The 21,587-nt window shown below is 41.1% G+C and overlaps 1 protein-coding gene across 1 annotated transcript in view; it reads left to right on the top strand.

Annotated features, from left to right (window-relative positions):
• Positions 1-21,587, top strand: part of LOC115103392 (cadherin-7-like) — a 110,923-nt gene that overhangs the window by 45,912 nt on the left and 43,424 nt on the right. The window contains exons 3-7 of the mRNA XM_029624303.2: positions 4,975-5,094; positions 7,713-7,880; positions 8,792-8,979; positions 15,580-15,833; positions 16,601-16,737. Of these exons, the coding sequence (XP_029480163.2) occupies positions 4,975-5,094; positions 7,713-7,880; positions 8,792-8,979; positions 15,580-15,833; positions 16,601-16,737 (867 nt within the window). The remainder of the gene's footprint in view (positions 1-4,974; positions 5,095-7,712; positions 7,881-8,791; positions 8,980-15,579; positions 15,834-16,600; positions 16,738-21,587) is intronic.

Below are 21,587 nucleotides of genomic sequence, written 5' to 3'. Positions count from 1 at the left end.
GACACTATAGTAGTATCAAGACACTGTAGTTTTATGGACACTGTAGTTTTTTGGACACTGTAATAGTAAGGACACTGTAGTAGTATGGATACTAGTAGTATGGACACTGTAGTAGTATGGATACTAGTAGTATGGACACTGTAGTAGTATGGATACTAGTAGTATGGACACTTTAGTAGTATGGATACTAGTAGTATGGACACTGTAGTAGTATGGATACTAGTAGTATGGACACTGTAGTAGTATAGATACTAGTAGTATGGACACTGTAGTAGTATGGATACTAGTAGTATGGACACTGTAGTAGTATGGATACTAGTAGTATGGACACTGTAGTAGTATGGACACTAGTAGTATGGACACTGTAGTAGTATGGATACTAGTAGTATGGACACTGTAGTAGTATGGATACTAGTAGTATGGACACTGTAGTAGTATGATGACTCTGTAAGGGGAACAGTGTCCCCTCTGTAAGGGGAACAGTGTCCCCTCTGTAAGGGGAACAGTGTCCCCTCTGCAAGGGGAACAGTGTCCCCTCTGCAAGGGGAACAACTACTTCTAGGTTTCAGAGCGATGAGTGACGGCACCGACTGAAACACTATTAGCACGCACCACCGCTAACTAGCTAGCCATTTCACAATGGCCACACTAGCACCATCTGAGCTAGCCTCCCTCTTTAGCGCGAGTGAAGTGAGTTTGGAAACAACTGAATGTATGCGTCTTGGAAGTAGTTTTCACATACAATCTTTACACTGTATGTCCCAACTCATAACCAAATATGCTTCCCAAAAAATAACATGTTCGCTGAGGTAGAACGTTTATTTTGATTGATGATTTCAGAGTGCCATCACGTAGCCTGATTTCAGATGTGTCCATGTCAACAGGATTATTAGGGAAATCGTTCTTGTAAAGCATGTAAACATTTTAATCTAACTATTATATCAATCTGACTATCTGCAATAATCACATTATTGTGTGTATGTAACCGCACTGTAGTATGGAGACTTTAGTATGGAGACTAGTATGGAGACTAGTATGGAGACTTTAGTATGGAGACTAGTATGGAGACTTTAGTATGGAGACTTTAGTATGGAGACTTTAGTATGGAGACTAGTATGGAGAATAGTATGGAGACTATAGTATGGAGACTAGTATGGAGACTAGTATGGAGACTAGTATGGAGACTTTAGTATGGAGACTAGTATGGAGACTTTAGTATGGAGACTAGTATGGAGACTAGTATGGAGACTGTAGTATGGAGACTAGTATGGAAACTAGTATGGAGACTAGTATGGAGACTGTTGTATGGAGACGTTAGTATGGAGACTATAGTATGGAGACTAGTATGGAGACTAGTATGGAGACTAGTATGGAGACTGTAGTATGGAGACTGTAGTATGGAGACTGTAGCATGGAGACTTTAGTATGGAGACTGTAGTATGGAGACTGTAGTATGGAGACTAGTATGGAGACTAGTTTGGAGACTAGTATGGAGACTAGTATGGATACTTTAGTATGGAGACTTTAGTATGGAGACTAGTATGTAGACTAGTATGGAGACTAGTATGGAGACTAGTATGGAGACTAGTATGGAGACTGTAGTATGGAGACTGTAGTATGGAGACTAGTATGGAGACTGTAGTATGGAGACTGTAGCATGGAGACTGTAGTATGGAGACTGTAGTATGGAGACTGTAGTATGGAGACTAGTATGGAGACTAGTTTGGAGACTAGTATGGAGACTAGTATGGATACTTTAGTATGGAGACTTTAGTATGGAGACTAGTATGGAGACTTTAGTATGGAGACTGTAGTATGGAGACTGTAGTATGGAGACTTTAGTATGGAGACTAGTATGGAGACTAGTATGGAGACTAGTATGGAGACTATAGTATGGAGACTAGTATGGAGACTAGTATGGAGACTAGTATGGAGACTATAGTATGGAGACTAGTATGGAGACTAGTATGGAGACTAGTATGGAGACTCGTATGGAGACTGTAGTATGGAGACTTTAGTATGGAGACTAGTTTGGAGACTAGTATGGAGACTAGTATGGATACTTTAGTATGGAGACTTTAGTATGGAGACTAGTTTGGAGACTAGTATGGAGACTAGTTTGGAGACTAGTTTGGAGACTAGTATGGAGACTAGTATGGAGACTAGTTTGGAGACTAGTATGGAGACTTTAGTATGGAGACTAGTATGGAGGATGTTTTGTTTGACATTCTCAGTAGTTTTGTTTTTCAATTCCTGGCTTATAATATCTGGAGCAAATGTTTTGGCCGCTAGGCCATCGTCCTATAGCCACACCGCTTCGTGATAAGATGGAAAGCCAGTGAGGAACTGGGCAAGCTGCAGTATAATTGGCTCTTTTCTCTCTTGTGATTTTCATTGACAATGGTCCGCTACCCAAATGGCACCCCTATGCCCTAAATACTGCACTAATTCTGACCAAGGCTCATTAAATGTAGGGCTCTATTTAGAGAATAGGGTGCCATTAGTGTATCACACCATTGTCGATGAAAATGTCATGAGAAAAGATCCGCTTATATCGCAGCTTGGACTGGTCCTCGCTGGCTTTTCATACATCTTATCTAAAATCGTTAACACCAGACGGGAGATTAATGGAATTTATTAAGAGACAATGATTTGTTTCAGCTGGTTATTAGAGGCCAGAGCTTGTTTGTGAGAAAGCCAACCTTTGTGACCAAAGACAAAATGTTTCTCAAGATCTTTCTTAAGCCAATTGGACAAACAAGATGGAGAAAGAAACCTGAAATCTGCCGGCTATAGTGTTTTATTTTGTACCTGGGGAAGAGTTACAGGGGAAAGGAGGGGGGGGTGAATGAATCAATTGGAAGCTGTGGATGATTAGGTGGCCATTATGGTATGATTGGCCAGATTGGGAATTTAGTCAGGACACTGGGGTTAACACCCCTACTCTTACGATAAATGCCATGGGATCTTTTTGACCACAGAGAGTCAGATCTGTTCTCCCATCCAGCTACATCTGGTTTCCCATGCAGCAGCATCTGTTCTCCCATCCAGCTACATCTGGTTTCCCATGCAGCAGCATCTGGTTTCCCATCCAGCTACATCTGGTTTCCCATGCAGCAGCATCTGGTCTCACATCCTTTTTCATATCGTTCCTACTTTCACTCCTTTGTATGAAATTATAAAATGAGTGAGAATTCCTGCTCCTTTAAAAAAAAAAAAAATTTTTTTTTTTAAATGCGGCTTGTGTAGCTGTGCTGTTCCTCAGTGCGGCGTATGTAAACATAATAAATGTTCTGGAACCTTCTCCACGGTTCTGCGCCATGACACCAAATGGGAAAGGTCCCCAAACGTCTTTATGGACTTTTTACAACCGAGAACATTTAACTATAATTTCTCTTTTGAGCCAAAGAGTCATAAATACTGCTTAAATGAGGGATCTGGCGGGTTCTATTACCGTAAAAGTAATATATGTTTCCCCAAAATGTGAGAGCTTTAATGTTCTCTTTAAGTGCCACCAAAGTACCAGAGTGGTGACGTCTCTATAGCCCTTATGAAAGAAATATGTTCAAATCACAATTGGCCGGCGAAGGTGAAACACATAAAAATAAAAAGTTGTGACCGAAAAAAAAAAGATTAGAAACATCCAGAACTTGAGTTTTGCCTTCATAGACAGCTGACGTTCATAGTTGAATTGAACGTGGTGAAAGAGAAGCTGGCTGTGAAGCTATTGAACAACAACAAAAGGAAGAGGTGGTCTTTTGAATCACAAGTTGAAACAAACAAAAGGGGGAAATGATGTCACTCAATCCAAGGGTAAAGCTCCCTTTGCTCTACCAATACATGTGAAGAGTGAATATACCTGGCTGAAAGGGTCCCATTTGGACTGAATTGATTGTGCTGAAGAATTACAAGGCTAGTTGAATCACCCAAGTAGTGATTGGTTGACATTTTATATGCCGATATTGTATTTTAGAGAATACACAATTTTCTTGGTGTGTGTGTGTGTGCGCGTGCGCGCGCGTGTGTGTGTGTGTGCGCGCGGGTGCGCGTGTGTGTGTGTGCGCGCGCGTGCGCGTGTGTGTGTGTGTGCGCGTGCGCGCGTGTGTGTGTGTGTGTGCGCGCGGGTGCGCGTGTGTGTGTGTGTGTGCGCGCGTGCGTGTGCGTGTGTGTGTGTGTGTGTGTGTGTGTGTGTGTATGTGTGTATAGCAACACAAATGGTGAAACATATGCATGCAATCAAAACTCACAGCTGTACGTCTGTGGTTGCTTTCATGTGGGCTGGCTTAAAAGTTATTGTTTTTCACATGGCGGAAATTATCAACTCACAAAACAACTTTTATTAGCATTCCAGTTGTTTTAATTTGGATCATGTCCTAAAAGTTAATGGAGCATAAGCAGTCTCTATCACAACTTATGATATCACCAAAGTAATGGGTAGGAACAGTTTGAATTCCATATAAAGGCAAGACAAGCTCTAGCCTACCCTATGCAATTGCTACAACCCTACTGTACTCTATGGAACAATGTTCTTATAAACGGGGAACACGTTGGCCTTTGATGTAGATTTAGGGTTGCAATATTCTGGTAACTTTCCCCCCCCAAATCCCCAGTTTTACAGAAATCCTGGTTGGAGGATACCGGATTTCCTGCTCATTCTCTTTTGATTCCGGGAATCTTCCGACTGGATTCCATTCATCAAAACTGGATGATGTGTTGATAATGAATCAGCTGTGTAGTGTTAGGGCAAAAACAAAAACGTGCTCCCCTTTGTGTTCCCGGGATCAGGATTAAGAATCACAGGTGGATAAACACCAGTATTTAACCGGGTCCTCATGAGATCAAATCCTGGTCCACAGCTACTTCGACTCAAATATTCCCCCCCCGAATTTCTCTGTCCGGTCGGTTCAACTTGGACTCTCAAATAAAACATTTTTTTTCTCTTTTTTTTTGTGACTGAATTATTTCTTATTGCAGGCACATCTGTGGTGACGGTGGTGGCGACTGATGCGGACGACCCCACATATGGAAACAGTGCCAGGGTGGTCTACAGTATCCTTGAGGGCCAGCCCTACTTCTCCGTGGAACCAAGAACAGGTCAGCAATACATCACATCACAGTGGTGTGTGTACTATCAAAAAACAGGCTCTTTGTTCTCTCCTGTCGTTTATACGGTATTTATACACCAGTGATTAAACCTCAACGGGGTTGTATTTATTTATTTTTTTAGATAACAAAACGGTGAAATATGAGAGATATTGGTGAATTCTGACATTATGTTACACAGCAAAGTCAAGTTTCCCCAAATAATTAGATTGAAAATGTAGTTTAGAGCATTTTTTTTTCTTCTCATGTTTTTGTCAATTTTCAGTTTATAGATTAAATGCACGACTGAGTGTTTCCTCACATTGCCGATGACGTTTGTCCCATCTTGGCGGAAGACGTCGCGTTTTGAATCAACGCTCATTCATTTAGATTTGTGTTGCTGGATCTGGCCCCTTGGTGCCTGATGAGTTTTTGATCAAGTTGTCCCTCAACACCACTTCAGCTGGCAACACAGCGTCTGATTGAGGCGGATGTAAAAACCTTAAATGCAAATCAACGTGTTTTCATTACCGTGCTCTTTTCATCACATGTAATGTAGCCTCGTCATCGGTTAAGACAACAAGTCTCTTGATTAAGTGCTCTTGAGAACGTGTTGCTACAGTCTAGTAAGAGTCAGAAGTGGAAGGGTAAGGGGAGGGAGGCTTTTGATTTGAACTCAGTGACTTTGATTCAGAGGAATAACTAAATATATTTTGAAAGACGGGAATGTGAATCGGATGGCGCTTAAGTGAACAAAAAAAAGTGAATTATGATGAATCCCTGTTAGGTTGTGTGTAGAAAACTCTCTTGGAGAGATTTTAGAAGAAGTCATTTCTCTGCATCTAGATGATCTGAAAATACAGTGTTATTAGAGGAATATACTGTATTTCCACTTGTATTTACAGTATGCAACGTCATACCTGCTATCCTCCCCTTATTTCACCTTATAATTGGATGTACATCACTTCGAAAGGAGGAAATAATGCTTTAGAAATGAGTGTCAAAACTTCCTTTTGACACAGCCTCTCTATGTCTTTCCCTACTGTCACTGTTCAATAAAATCTGTCAACCCCTTAAAAATATATATCAAAGGTAGAAATTATTATCTATTTATCCTTTCTAGGGGGTTTATGCTAGCCACTTTGCTTCTGCACTTTGTGGTTTTAGTCTGGGTATCTGTAAAGCTCTGTGGTTTTAGGATGGGTATCTGTAAAGCTCTTCATGGTTTTAGTCTGGGTATCTGTAAAGCTCTTTGTGGTTTTAGGCTGGGTATCTGTAAAGCTCTTATCTGTAAAGCTCTTTGTGGTTTTCATGGTTTTAGTCTGGGTATCTGTAAAGCTCTTTGTGGTTTTAGGCTGGGTATCTGTAAAGCTCTTCATGGTTTTAGTCTGGGTATCTGTAAAGCTCTTTGTGGTTTTAGGCTGGGTATCTGTAATGCTCTTCATGGTTTTAGTCTGGGTATCTGTAAAGCTCTTTGTGGTTTTAGGCTGGGTATCTGTAAAGCTCTTTGTGGTTTTAGTCTGGGTATCTGTAAAGCTCTTTGTGGTTTTAGGCTGGGTATCTGTAAAGCTCTTCATGGTTTTAGTCTGGGTATCTGTAAAGCTCTTTGTGGTTTTAGGCTGGGTATCTGTAAAGCTCTTCATGGTTTTGTGGTTTTAGTCTTTGTGGTTTTGGCTGGGTATCTGTAAAGCTCTTTGTGGTTTTAGGTTTTAGGCTGGTACCTGTAAAGCTCTGGGTTTTACCTGTAAAGCTCTTTGTGGTTTTAGACTGGGTATCTGTAAAGCTCTTTGTGGTTTTAGACTGGGTATCTGTAAAGCTCTTTGTGGTTTTAGACTGGGTATCTGTAAAGCTCTTTGTGGTTTTAGGCTGGGTATCTGTAAAGTTCTTTGTGGCAACTGCTGATGGAAAAAGGGCTTTATAGATACATTTGATTGATACAACTCAAACTATGGTTATGATGGTTCTCCTGATGTTAGTGTTAGGGAGGTGCAGGTGTACAGTATTCTGTCTCCAGATTAAAAGCCTCTCCTCTGCCATCAAAGACGGTGTTTACAACCTTATTGTAATGCGTTGCCTCTCATTACATCAGATGCATGAACCAGAGTGCTGACCATGGGCGCCGGGGTCAAACTGTAATAATGTTCCTGAGTTATGGAGCATTCTAGAATACAGCAACATGGGCATTGTCATACCAGGGAGAAAGTATTCCCAGCGAGCATTAGTGGTTGCAATGTCGTCGTTATGACGTCTTTTATGATGTTGTGGTCAGCAGGTTGTGTACTGGCTGTTTAAGGATGTTTTATTAATGTCGTTTCATCAACAATAAAAAAATATGTTGTAATCTAATGATCCGACAAGATAAAAAACCTAAATATGACGTCTTTTAGATGGTGTCTTAATTTCGCAAATCTCGCAAATTTAGCCCGCTGTGTTGGTGGTTGTGGAATTTGTCTATTTTCCCCTTATATGTATCATCTTATAATGAATCTGACTAATTAATGAATCCGTTGATTCAAGCCGGGTGAAAAATTGCCACATAGAAGACATAACAGAAATTGATTCATAAAACATACCAAGTTGTACTGTAAATGAATGTCCTAAGTAAAGTGTTACTCATTCTTTCTTTGCAGGCGTGGTCAGGACGGCTCTGCCCAACATGGACCGCGAGGCTAGGGAACAGTATCTGCTCGTCATCCAGGCCAAGGACATGGTGGGTCAGATGGGAGGACTCTCCGGGACCACCTCTGTCACGGTGACGCTCACTGACGTCAACGACAACCCACCACACTTCTCTCGCAGTAAGAGCCTCTTTACTTTATCATGGTCAGTTAGCCCTAAACCCAACACCGCTATACACATCTCAAGGAACCATGGAACCTTGTTGGTTACAACTTGATGTTATTGGGGTTGATTTGAATGCACATTGATACCCCATAGATTTGATGTGGGCGCCTCGCGGAAAATCCAATTAACACAATAAATGAAAAAAACACCAAAATTAGTCAGTTTATTAAAGTAGAGATACCTGTTTTTTTGCAGTCACAATCCATCACATCCGCTGATATCGCCCTTCTGTATCTGCTGTGAAAGGTGGCAGAGCTAAAGCGGTGTTTGTCAGACCATTTGACAACCTGAAAATAGGACTTATCACGAATAACGTCTGTAGCATCTGAACAGTTTGGCCTACAAAACTATTATAACGTGTCTGCGTGGACACGAAGGGAGCAGCCAGGCGATAAGCTCGGCCACAGAGTGAAGGTGGAAAATGGTCTCCTCGATAACTTGCGTGTCTGGGCTGGTTTCTCTCCCTCCATCTTTTTCTCTCTCTGGATTTCCTTCTGTCTCCCATCACCCCTCTCTGTCTGTCTGTCTGTCTGTCTGTCTGTCTGTCTGTCTGTCTGTCTGTCTGTCTGTCTGTCTGTCTGTCTGTCTGTCTGTCTGTCTGTCTGTCTGTCTGTCTGTCCCTCTGTCTGTCTGTCTGTGTCTCTCTGTCGCTCTGTCTGTCTGTCCCTCTGTCTGTCCCTCTGTCTGTCTGTCTGTCTGTCTGTCTGTCTGTCTGTCTGTCTGTCTGTCTGTCTGTCTGTCTGTCTGTCTGTCTGTCTGTCTGTCTGTCTGTCTGTCTGTCTGTCTGTCCCTCTGTCTGTTCCTCTGTCTGTCCCTCTGTCTGTCCCTCTCTCTGGCTCTCTGTCTGTCTCTCTCTCGCCTGTAGAGAGTTATCAGTTCAGCGTGCCCGAGTCCCTGCCGGTGGCCACGACGGTAGCCAAGATAAAGGCGCTAGACTCAGATGTGGGACCCAATGCTGAGATGGAATACAGGATCGTGGATGGGGACGGCCTGGGACTGTTCCGAATCACCCCCGACCCAGACACACAGGAGGGCCTCATCACTCTGCAAAAGGTCAGACCTCAGGATAAGACCCACATGCAGACAGTTCGAAGTGACAAAAGTTTATTACAAAAAACAGGGGGCAGGCAAATGACAGGTCAAAGGGCAGGCAGAGGTCAGTAATCCAGAGCAGGAGTCCTAAAGGTACAGAACAGCAGGCTCAGGGTCAGGGTCAGGCTCAGGCTCAGGGTCAGGGTCAGGTCAGGCTCAGGGTCAGGGTCAGGGTCAGGCTCAGGCTCAGGGTCAGGGTCAGGGCAGGCAGAGGTCAGTAATCCAGAGCAGGAGTCCTAAAGGTACAGAACAGCAGGCTCAGGGTCAGGGTCAGGGCAGGCAGAATGATCAAAACCGGGAAAAACAGAAAACAGGGACTAGAGAGAACAGGAGTACGAGAAAAACACTGGTAGGCTTGACGGAGACAAGACGAACTGGCAACAGACAAACAGAGAACACGGGTATAAATACACTGGGGATAATGTGGCAGATGGGCGACGCCTGAAGGGGGTGGAGACAAGCACAAAGACAGGTGAAACAGTTCAGGGTGAGACAGGTACAATGCAGACCTCTCCTCAAAGAAACCATTGCTGGAGGTGTCCTATAGTATCGAACAGTCGTAATAAGGACACCGTATAGGACCGATGCAGTGTCTATATTAGGACAGTCGAAGTTGTGTCAGTCTCTTGGAGTTTGAAGTTGGTGTCCAAACCAAGTGAGTTTGACACAAATTCCATGGCTGTGTGAATGCCCAAATACTGACACTATATAGGGCAGAGATCAAATCACATTTTATTGGTCACATGTGTTGAATTACAACAGATGTGAAAGTGTGTGTGTGTGTGTGTGTGTGTGTGTGTGTGTGTGTGTGTGTGTGTGTGTGTGTGTGTGTGTGTGTGTGTGTGTGTGTGTGTGTGTGTGTGTGTGTGTGTGTGTGTGTGTGTGTGTGCGCGTGTGTGTGTGTGTATACCAACACAAATGGTGAAACATTTTTTTAAATGTCCAGGTAGCTATTTTATTAACTGTTCAGCAGTCTTATGTCTTGGGGTTAGAAGCTGTTCAGGTGCCTTTGGTTCCAGACTTGGCACTCCGGCACCACTTGCCGTGTGGTAGCAGGGAGAACAGTCTGTGACTTGGGTGGCTGGAGTTTTTGACATTTTTTAGGTCCTTCCTCTGACACTGCCTGGTATAGAGGTCCTAGATGGCAAGAAGGTTGGCCCCAGTGATGTACTGGGCCGTATGTACTAGCCTCTGCCAAGCAGTCAAATGTCAATTAGTTGCCTTACCAAGCGGTGATCCAGCCAGTCAAGATGCTCTCGATGGTGCAGCTTTAGAACTTCTTGATGATCTGAGGGCTCATGCCAAATATTTTCAGCGTCCTGAAGGGGAAGAGGTGTTGTCATGACGACTGTGTTGGTGTGTTTCAACCATAATAGGTTCTTAGTAATGTGGACACCGAGGAACTTCAAGCTCTCGACCCGTTCCACTACAGCCTCGTCGATGTGAATGGGGGCGTGGCTTGGCCCTCAATTTCCTGTAGTCCATGATCAGCTCCTTTGACTTGCTGACAATGAGGGAGAGGTTGTTGTCCTGGCACCACACTGCCAGGTCTCTGAACTCTCATCGTCGTCAGTGATCAGGCCTGGGGGCGGACCATCAGGAAGTCCAGGATCCAGTTGGAGGGAGGTGTTTAATCCCAGGGTCCTTAGCTTAGTGATGAGCTTGGAGGGCACTATGGTGTTGAATGCTGAACTGTAGTCAACGATCAGCATTCTCACATAGGTGTTCCTTTTGTCCAGGTGGGAAAGGGCAATGTGGAGTGCCATAGAGTTTGGCCATCTGTGGATCTGTTCGGGTGGTATGCGAATTGGAGTGGGTCCAGTGTTTCTGGGATGGTGTTGATGTGAGCCATGACCAATCCTCCAAAGCATTTCATGGCTACATATGGGAGCTACGTGGCGGTAGTCATTTAGACAGGATGGAGAACTGGCGCCTGAGGCCCGAAGATCAGTTTACAATAAATAACTTACTGTTTAGAGTTAGAATAGTAGAAGACACAACCTGCAATTTCTAAATTTGGTCGCGCATCAGCAGTTTTTCCCGAGCATCAAAATATCCCATAAGGCTAGGGCCGGCTCTGGCTACATGTGTGGGACTAACCTGATCCATCCTGGCACGAACCTGATTCAGATAAACAAAGGTCCAGATTTAAATCACAAATGTCTTAGGGTTGCAAATACGTTAATAAAAAGCCACAGTCTGTAAGACATCCCAGTAATTTCAATGAAAGAAATACAATTCTGGAATTTGAAGAGCTTGACTTCTAAATGTCAAGGGCATCTTTTCACTTAATCATAAAGGTATTGACTCTAACCAAAATACCATTACCACTAAAAAACACTGAAGCTTCAAATGGAGTTAAGCGTTTCTCTTCGACTTCTTTTCTTGTACAATTTGAATGAAGTACAGACAGTGAGTGAGTGTGTGTTCAATACCTTGTACTTGATATCTTAAAACGCAATACTTTCATAACTCTGACTGGAGATTTATATTTAGGAGCTCAGAGAAGGTAGAAGACATGTGGCGACCCTCGCCGCTAACCTTGGCCTAGGAAACCTAACAACGGGCCCCACTGGACTGAGGTAGCTCAGGACTGAGGGGAAACTCGGGACTGAGGGGAAGATAGTGCTTCAGAAAACATATGTGTCATATATCTTTTTCTTAAAATCACTATTTTACCTCGGCACAGTTCTGTACCGTGAGTCAATATCACGGCAGGGTTCATTGATATATGAGTTCAGAACATATCTATATGTCTAAAGTTTTAATGGCACATGCACAAGTACAGTACGACCCTGCCTCACACAGGAAGCGGCGCAGGTCCTAATCCAGGCACTTGTCATCTCCCGTCTGGATTACTGCAACTCGCTGTTGGCTGGGCTCCCTGCCTGTGCCATTAAACCCCTACAACTCATCCAGAACGCCGCAGCCCGTCTGGTATTCAACCTTCCTAAGTTCTCTCACGTCACCCCGCTCCTCCGCTCTCTCCACTGGCTTCCAGTTGAAGCTCGCATCCGCTACAAGACCATGGTGCTTGCCTACGGAGCTGTGAGGGGAACGGCACCTCAGTACCTCCAGGCTCTGATCAGGCCCTACACCCAAACAAGGGCACTGCGTTCATCCACCTCTGGCCTGCTCGCCTCCCTACCACTGAGGAAGTACAGTTCCCGCTCAGCCCAGTCAAAACTGTTCGCTGCTCTGGCCCCCCAATGGTGGAACAAACTCCCTCACGACGCCAGGACAGCGGAGTCAATCACCACCTTCCGGAGACACCTGAAACCCCACCTCTTTAAGGAATACCTAGGATAGGATAAAGTAATCCTTCTCACCCCCCTTAAAAGATTTAGATGCACTATTGTAAAGTGGCTGTTCCACTGGATGTCATAAGGTGAAAGCACCAATTTGTAAGTCGCTCTGGATAAGAGCGTCTGCTAAATGACTTAAATGTAAATGTAAATGTACAGTGAAATGCCTTTCTTGCAAATTCAAAACTCAACAATGCAATAACCAATAACAATGTATTACGAGAAAAAACACAAGAAATAAGAAGAAATATGAAGAACACAAGTAAGTAAGCATACTATATACAGAGTCAGTTTAATACCACACTATATACAGAGTCAGTTTAATACCACACTATATAGAGGGTCAGTTAATACCATACTATATACAGAGTCAGTTAATACCACACTATATACAGGGTCACTTGTTGCAATTGCAAACGTAATAAAATAGTGGTCCGATAGTCCAGGATTATGAGGAAAAACATTAAGATCCACAACATTTATTCCATGGGACAAAACTAGGTCCAGCGTATGACTGTGACAGTGAGTGTGTCCAGAGACATGTTGGACAAAACCCACTGAGTCGATGATGGCTCCGAAAGCCTTTTGAAGTGGGTCTGTGGACTTTTCCACGTGAATATTAAAGTCACCAAAGATTAGAATATTATCTGCTATGACTACAAGGTCCGATAGGAATTCATACAGGGTCAGTTAATACCATACTATATACAGGGTCAGTTAATACCACACTATATACAGGGTCAGTTAATACCATACTATATACAGGGTCAGTTAATACCATACTATATACAGGGTCAGTTAATACCACACTATATACAGGGTCAGTTAATACCATACTATATACAGGGTCAGTTAATACCACACTATATACAGGGTCAGTTAATACCATACTATATACAGGGTCAGTTTAATACTACACTATATACAGGGTCAGTTAATACCATACTATATACAGGGTCAGTTAATACCACACTATATACAGGGTCAGTTAATACCATACTATATACAGGGTCAGTTTAATACCACACTATATACAGGGTCAGTTAATACCATACTATATACAGGGTCAGTTAATACCATTCTGGTATTTGGTTGTGCATCAGCAGTTTCCACATTATCTATTCCAAGTTTTAGTTGAGGTTTAGGGTTTAGTGAATGATTTGTCCCAAATACAATGCTTTTAGTTTAGAAATATTTAGGACATAAGTGTTCCTTGCCACCCATTCTGAAACTAACTGCAGCTCTTTGTTTAGTGTTGCAGTCATTTCAGTCGCTGTTGTAGCTGACGTGTATATTGCTGCCTCATCCGCATGGCTTTTCTCAAAGCCAGTATCATGTCATTAGTAAAGATTGATAAAAGCAAGGGGCCTTAATAGCTACGCTAGGGAATTCCTGATTCTACCTGGATTATGTTGGAGAGGCTTCCATTAAAGAACACCCTCTGTGTTCTGTTAGACAAGTAACTCTTTATCCACATTATAGCAGGGGGTGTAAAGTCATAACACATATGTTATTCCAGCAGCAGACTATGATTGATAATGTCAAAAGCCGCACATAAAGTCTAACAAATCAGCTCCAGCAATGTATGGCTTGGGGTGGTTGGAGTCTTTAACGATTGTCCGGCGCCTTTCTACCACATCGCCTTATATATCCTGGATGGCAGGGAGATGGGCCCCAGTGATGTACTGGGCTGTCCGCACCACTTTCTGTAGCGCCATGGGATCGAGGGCGGTGGGGTGGTGCCATACCAGGCAGTGATGCAGCCTGTCAAAATGCTCTCAATGGTGCAGCTTTAGAACTTTTGGAGGATCGATCTATTTACAGGTGATTTTACTCTAACCCTATTTCTTTCTTTCTTAATTTTTTTCATTCTTTAATTTATTTAATTCTTATGCGCAATTGCGTTGTTTCCTGCCATTGGTTTATTCTGGTGCAGCCCTGCCCCCTTGTGTGATTATCATCTACTCATGTGCGTCTGAAAAGATGATTCTTGTCCTCAATAGCAGAGAATTCACACTGGATGAAAAGACTAAATGAGTACTACCTCCTGACATTTAACCTGTTGCGACGAACAATCCCGTATCCGGGATCGTAATTATAGCCTCAAGTTCATTACCATAACGCAACGTTAACTATTCATGAAAATCGCAAATGAAATGAAATAAATATATTGGCTCTCAAGCTTAGCCTTTTGTTAACAACACTGTCATCTCAGATTTTCAAAATATGCTTTTCAACCATAGCAAAACAAGCATTTGTGTAAGAGTATTGATAGCTAGCATAGCATTAAGCCTAGCATTCAGCAGGCAACATTTTCACAAAAACAAGAAAAGCATTCAAATAAAATCATTTACCTTTGAAGAACTTCGGATGTTTTCAATGAGGAGATTCTCAGTTAGATAGCAAATGTTCAGTTTTTCCAAAAATATTATTTGTGTAGGAGAAATCGCTCCGTTTTGTTCATCACGAAAAAAGAAAAAAAAATTCAGTCATCAAAACGCCTAACTTTTTTCCAAATTAACTCCATAATATCGACAGAAACATGGCAAACGTTGTTTAGAATCAATCCTCAAGGTGTTTTTCACATATCTATTCGATGATAAGTCATTCGTGGCAGTTTGGTTTCTCCTCTGAATCACATGGAAAAATACATGCAGCTGGAGATTACGCACCAATTTCGACGGAGGACAACAGGCGGACACCTGGTAAATGTAGTCTCTTATGGTCAATCTTCCAATGATATGCCTACAAATACGTCACAATGCTGCAGACACCTTGGGGAAACGACAGAAATTGTAGGCTCGTTCCTGGCGCATTCACAGCCATATAAGGAGACATTGGAACACAGTGCCTCAAAAATCTGGCTCACTTCCTGTTTGAAGTTTCATCTTGGTTTCGCCTGTAGCATTAGTTCTGTGGCACTCACAGATAATATCTTTGCAGTTTTGGAAACGTCAGAGTGTTTTCTTTCCAAAGCTGTCAATTATATGCATAGTCGAGCATCTTTTCGTGACAAAATATCTTGTTTAAAACGGGAACGTTTTTCATCCAAAAATGAAATACTGCCCCCAGAGGTTCAAGAGGATAAAGCATACTCAATGGTCAAAATGTATACAACTTTTTATTTTTGCGTACCCACGCAACCTACTATTTAGAATGCAAGTGCTGGTATTCAGACACACCCGCAGTCTGACCCTACCTCTTTGTCTTTTTCCTTCCTAACCGTCTCTCTCTCTCTAACCTTTCCAATCGGTAGGGCCTGGACTTTGAGACCAAGTCGAGCTACACCCTGCGTGTCGAGGCGTCCAATAGAAACATCGACCTGCGATTCCTTTCCCTGGGGCCGTTTAGCGACACAGCGACAGTGCGCCTCAACGTGCAGAACGTGGACGAGCCGCCCGTCTTCTCCTCGCCGTTCAGCAAGATGGTAATCTCGGAGGAGGCAACGGTAGGCACCACCATCGGGACCATCTTCGCACACGACCCAGACTCCACCAACAGTCCCATCAGGTAGGGTTGTGGCCAGGATTCATCATCGCAAGTTCACAATCTCGTTGCTATGTTACTGTTTGAATGTTTTTGATGAGTTCTGCCTTTTTGTGTTCCTTTGTTTTGTTGGTAATTGCTTGTTATGTATTTGGTATGCATCAGTTGTAGCCTTTATCCAGTGGTGGAATTTATTTATTTAAAAATGTTTTCGTTTATGGATAGCCATGAGCATGATCCAACGCTCAGACATAATTTACAAATGAAGCATGTGTTTAGTGATTCCTCCAGATCAGAGGCAGTAGGGATGACCAGGGATGTTCTCTTGATAAGTATGTGAATTAGACCATTTTCCTGTCCTGCTAAGCCTTCACTTTTGTGTGTCAGGGGAAATGTACGGAGAAAAAGGTACATCATTTTATTTAAGGAATGTAATGAAGTAAAAGTAAAAGTTGTCAAAATATAAAATATAAATATCAAGTACAGATACCCCTTAAAAAACGACTTAAGTAATACTTTAAAGTATTTTTACTTAAGTACTTTACACCACTGCCATTATCATTCAAAGTAATGTAGAGAAAATCGACAGATATTTCATGGAATTTTAGTTCTTGAAAGCTCCTTAATTATAACAGCCTGCATGTATGCATGCCTGATTAATGCATTCTTAATGCATTTCATACAGAAGATCTATAGAAGTGTTGCCATGGCTGGTGCCAGTTGAATGTGGCTCTTGATAGGAGAGCCTTTTCCAATACGCCTCCCTCTCTCTCCTGTCGACTTCACTCCAGATACTCTATAGACCGCAACACCGACTTGGAGCGTTTCTTCAACATTGACGCCACCACCGGTGTCATCAGCACCGCCAAGCCCCTGGACAGAGAAGTTAACGCCATACACAACATCACCATCTTCGCCACGGAGATCCGTAAGTCAAGTGTTCTTACTCTGCTCTGTCCACACGGTTGCTACATTACATCCGGGTTGTTGTCAATCAACGTTGCAACTTAGATATATTGTCCAGAAATGTACACAATATGCAACTACATAGTGCACCTTTATCTATTTAGCCCCCTCTTATCGGCTCAAGAGCACACCCAAAACCTATGTAGTATCTCTTCACCAGTGACATCACACACAAACTGTAAGGCTGTTGTAAGACATGTCAATCATTACCTCTAGCTACTTTACACTCTTAGAAAAAAAGGGTTCCAAAAGGGTTCTTCGGCTGTCCTCATAGGAGAACCCTTTATGGTTCTAGGTAGAACACTTTTACTTTTCAGGTAGAACCCTTTTGGGCTTCTTGTAGAACCCTCTGTGGAAAGAGTTTGACTGTACATGCAACCTAATAATGGTTTTACCTGGAGGGTTCTCCTATGGGGTCAGCCAAAGAACCCTTTTAGGTTCTCGATAGCACCTTTTTTCTACGAGCGCACAAGAGGGTCACTCTTCACTTTTGTTACACTCATTGTGACTGCACACAGAGTGGACCAGTGCCTTCACCGTACCTGCGACTTAAGACTATATTTCACACTTGACAAATCCCGAATTCTATTAAAATGAAGTAAATCCCGTATCATAAAAGACAGACTTAAGCTTCCTATGCTATTTCTCAATGAATATCATTAGTCGAAGGCTCACTGGGATTTTACCAATTTCGCTTGGCAGTCTGGAAAGCAGAAGGTCTCCTTGACTCTAGAGGAGAGTTCTGAGCAGATGCTCTGCTGCAGTAGAGGTCGACTGCTGTTGATCCCCGGCTCCAGAACTCGTGGCGTTTGATCGAGCCCCACCATGATTCCAAATGATGGCCGAAGCTGGAGCACACACACACACACACCACACACACACACACACACACACACACACACACACACACACACACACACACACACACACACACACACACACACACACACACACACACACACACACACACACACACACACACACACACACACACACACACACACACACACACACACACACACACACACCACACACACACACACTTCTCCTAACTCCCAGGCTTTCCGGCTGATGACTTTGTCCCTGACCTTTGGCAAAAGACGTGCACCTGTTCCCCGATCGCTCCATCTGACTCACTTCTACTGAGGCTGGAACTCAGTCAAACCTGCACTGAGGTTGTATGGTTGTAACTATTATACAAACTCTCCCAAATTGGTACAGGGGAGAATGGGGTAAGGTGACCCAAAGCGGTATGTAGAGGGTTCCCTTGTTTCTACGAATCCATACACAAAATGTATCATTTGAACAAATATTTAGGAAGAGGTCATCATTTCAGGGAGTCCGTGAAGGAGGAAGCCACATGGAAAAAAGTGGTAAGCAAGTTAGGTAAAAAAAATCTGTTTTTTTTTTCTTCACTAAGTCAAATGAATTTAATGTGTTTCATGATGCTTGTATCTAAACCAAAGTAGATCAGTTTAAGATTGTTCTATACATCAGTTGAGTCTCAATAAGATTCAATATGAGGACCTAAACCTAGCATTAAAGTGCATCCTAGCTGTGTGGGCTAATGTAATCTAAACGTTTGCCTTGGGGTAAATTAAGCCAATGGCAAGTTGAGCAAATTGAAGCGTTTTCTAATATTGATCTGAATTCTGTTGAGTGTGGAGTCTATGATTGTGAGTTCTGCTCCAATATCAAAGTAGCCCTTTGGGGACACAGTACTCGAATGCCACCTCACTTAAAGTCAATAGATCATGGTTCCCTGACAACAACAAAAAAACATTTTTGCAGTTTTGAAACTGCAGTAAAAGTACAATAACTGCTGTCGACTGTGGTATTTTGGATGCAGTAATTGTTGAACAACTGCAGTGTAGATGCATTGCAGCTCCCTTGAATGCATCTTGGCAGGGGAGATCGAGGTGTCTTCTACTTATCTCTGCTTGGGGAAACATGCCTGATCCCCGAAGAAACAATGTATCCATTGTTTTTAGCCTGAGTTTGCAATTGGCTAAATAATTAAGGTGTGTATGAAAACAAATCTTAGGGCTGGTTCCAAAGGACACAGATTAGTTTAAAGAACATGCTCAAAGGTGAATCACCATGGAAATAACAAGTCCAGGACAAGGCATAGTCTGTATTTGGGAAACTGGCCCTAACTGTGCTATCAGATATAATGATCCAGCTCACCTTAACAAATGGAGGCCTATCACCATTCAACATATTTGAAAAATGTGCTATATGATAATACAATGTGCTATAGGATAATGTTATAGGATAATACAATGTGCTATATGATAATACAATGTGCTATAGGATAATACAATGTGCTATAGGATAATGTTATATGATAATACAATGTGCTATATGATAATACAATGTGCTATATGATAATACAATGTGCTATATGATAATACAATGTGCTATATGATAATACAATGTGCTATATGATAATACAATGTGCTATATGATAATACAATGTGCTATATGATAATACAATGTGCTATAGGATAATACAATGTGCTATAGGATAATACAATGTGCTATATGATAATGCTATATGATAATACAATGTGCTATATGATAATACAATGTGCTATAGGATAATACAATGTGCTATAGGATAATGCTATATGATAATACAATGTGCTATATGATAATACAATGTGCTATAGGATAATACAATGTGCTATATGATAATACAATGTGCTATAGGATAATACAATGTGCTATAGGATAATGTTATATGATAATACAATGTGCTATAGGATAATGTTATAGGATAATACAATGTGCTATAGGATAATGTTATAGGATAATACAATGTGCTATATGATAATACAATATGCTATATGATAATACAATGTGCTATAGGATAATGTTATAGGATAATACAATGTGCTATATGATAATACAATGTGCTATAGGATAATACAATGTGCTATATGATAATACAATGTGCTATATGATAATGCTATATGATAATGCAATGTGCTATATGATAATGCTATATGATAATACAATGTGCTATATGATAATGCTATATGATAATACAATGTGCTATAGGATAATACAATGTGCTATATGATAATGCTATATGATAATGCAATGTGCTATATGATAATGCTATATGATAATACAATGTGCTATAGGATAATGTTATAGGATAATACAATATGCTATATGATAATACAATGTGCTATAGGATAATACAATGTGCTATATGATAATGCTATATGATAATACAATGTGCTATATGATAATGCTATATGATAATACAATGTGCTATATGATAATACAATGTGCTATATGATAATGCTATATGATAATACAATGTGCTATATGATAATACAATGTGCTATATGATAATACAATGTGCTATAGGATAATACAATGTGCTATATGATAATACAATGTTCTATATGATAATGCTTTATGATAATACAATGTGCTATATGATAATACAATGTGCTATAGGATAATACAATGTGCTATAGGATAATACAATGTGCTATAGGATAATACAATGTGCTATATGATAATACAATGTGCTATAGGATAATGCTATAGGATAATACAATGTGCTATAGGATAATACAATGTGCTATAGGATAATACAATGTGCTATATGATAATACAATGTGCTATAGGATAATACAATGTGCTATATGATAATACAATGTGCTATAGGATAATGCTATATGATAATACAATGTTCTATATGATAATACAATGTGCTATATGATAATACAATGTGCTATATGATAATACAATGTGCTATATGATAATACAATGTGCTATAGGATAATACAATGTGCTATATGATAATACAATGTTCTATATGATAATGCTTTATGATAATACAATGTGCTATATGATAATACAATGTTCTATATGATAATGCTTTATGATAATACAATGTGCTATATGATAATACAATGTGCTATATGATAATACAATGTGCTATAGGAAAATACAATGTGCTATATGATAATGCTATATGATAATACAATGTGCTATATGATAATGCTATATGATAATACAATGTGCTATATGATAATACAATGTGCTATAGGAAAATACAATTGCAAGAAAAGCTGGACTTCAGCTTCAGCTGTTTCTTTTATAAATTGGTTGAAAGGCTGTCATCTTTGGATAGCGTTATGGTTCGGATGTTTCATGACTCGTTTGTCTCACTTTGGCATGGGAGATACAAAGTTATAGACGAGTTGTACCAAAAGCCAATTTCCAAGAACTAAATATTTGAAAAAGACTTTTCACAAAGCAGTGTGTTAATTGAATTAACACTTTGAGTGGTGATTTAACACTGTTTTTATTTATTTCATTTTATTACACTGGACAATTTGCAGTGTGAGCATCTAACTTGCCAGGTTTGCAATTGGCTTTGAATTACTCTGCAGTATTTTCAGGTATCATAAAAATTCATTGCAACTTTCAACCTTTTCAGTGGCATGTTGAAAGTGTCATACAGTAGTTGAGTGTTACAATTTATTTATACTTATCGGTTCTAAATATCTTTGGTTTTCTTTTGACTTGATTTTATACACCTGGACATTCAGGAGAATGGACATTTACACTATGTTCAGATAGAAATGTATTGTGTAGATCAAATATGACTGTCAGATAGATTGGAATAGTTTAGGAGATTGTGTGTGTGTTCTAGTCAATCTATTTCAACATGCAATTCCGGATACAGCCCTACCGTTCGTTGGAGGCAGCCAATCAGAAAAGTAGTCACTGAGATCTGGATTCAGATATTTTTGGAAAAGTAGTCATCTTTGGGGGGGGGGGGGG

Source organism: Oncorhynchus nerka, linkage group LG20 (assembly GCF_034236695.1).
Source record: "Oncorhynchus nerka isolate Pitt River linkage group LG20, Oner_Uvic_2.0, whole genome shotgun sequence".
Taxonomy (NCBI): domain Eukaryota; kingdom Metazoa; phylum Chordata; class Actinopteri; order Salmoniformes; family Salmonidae; genus Oncorhynchus; species Oncorhynchus nerka.
This window is presented reverse-complemented; position numbering and strand designations above follow the sequence as displayed.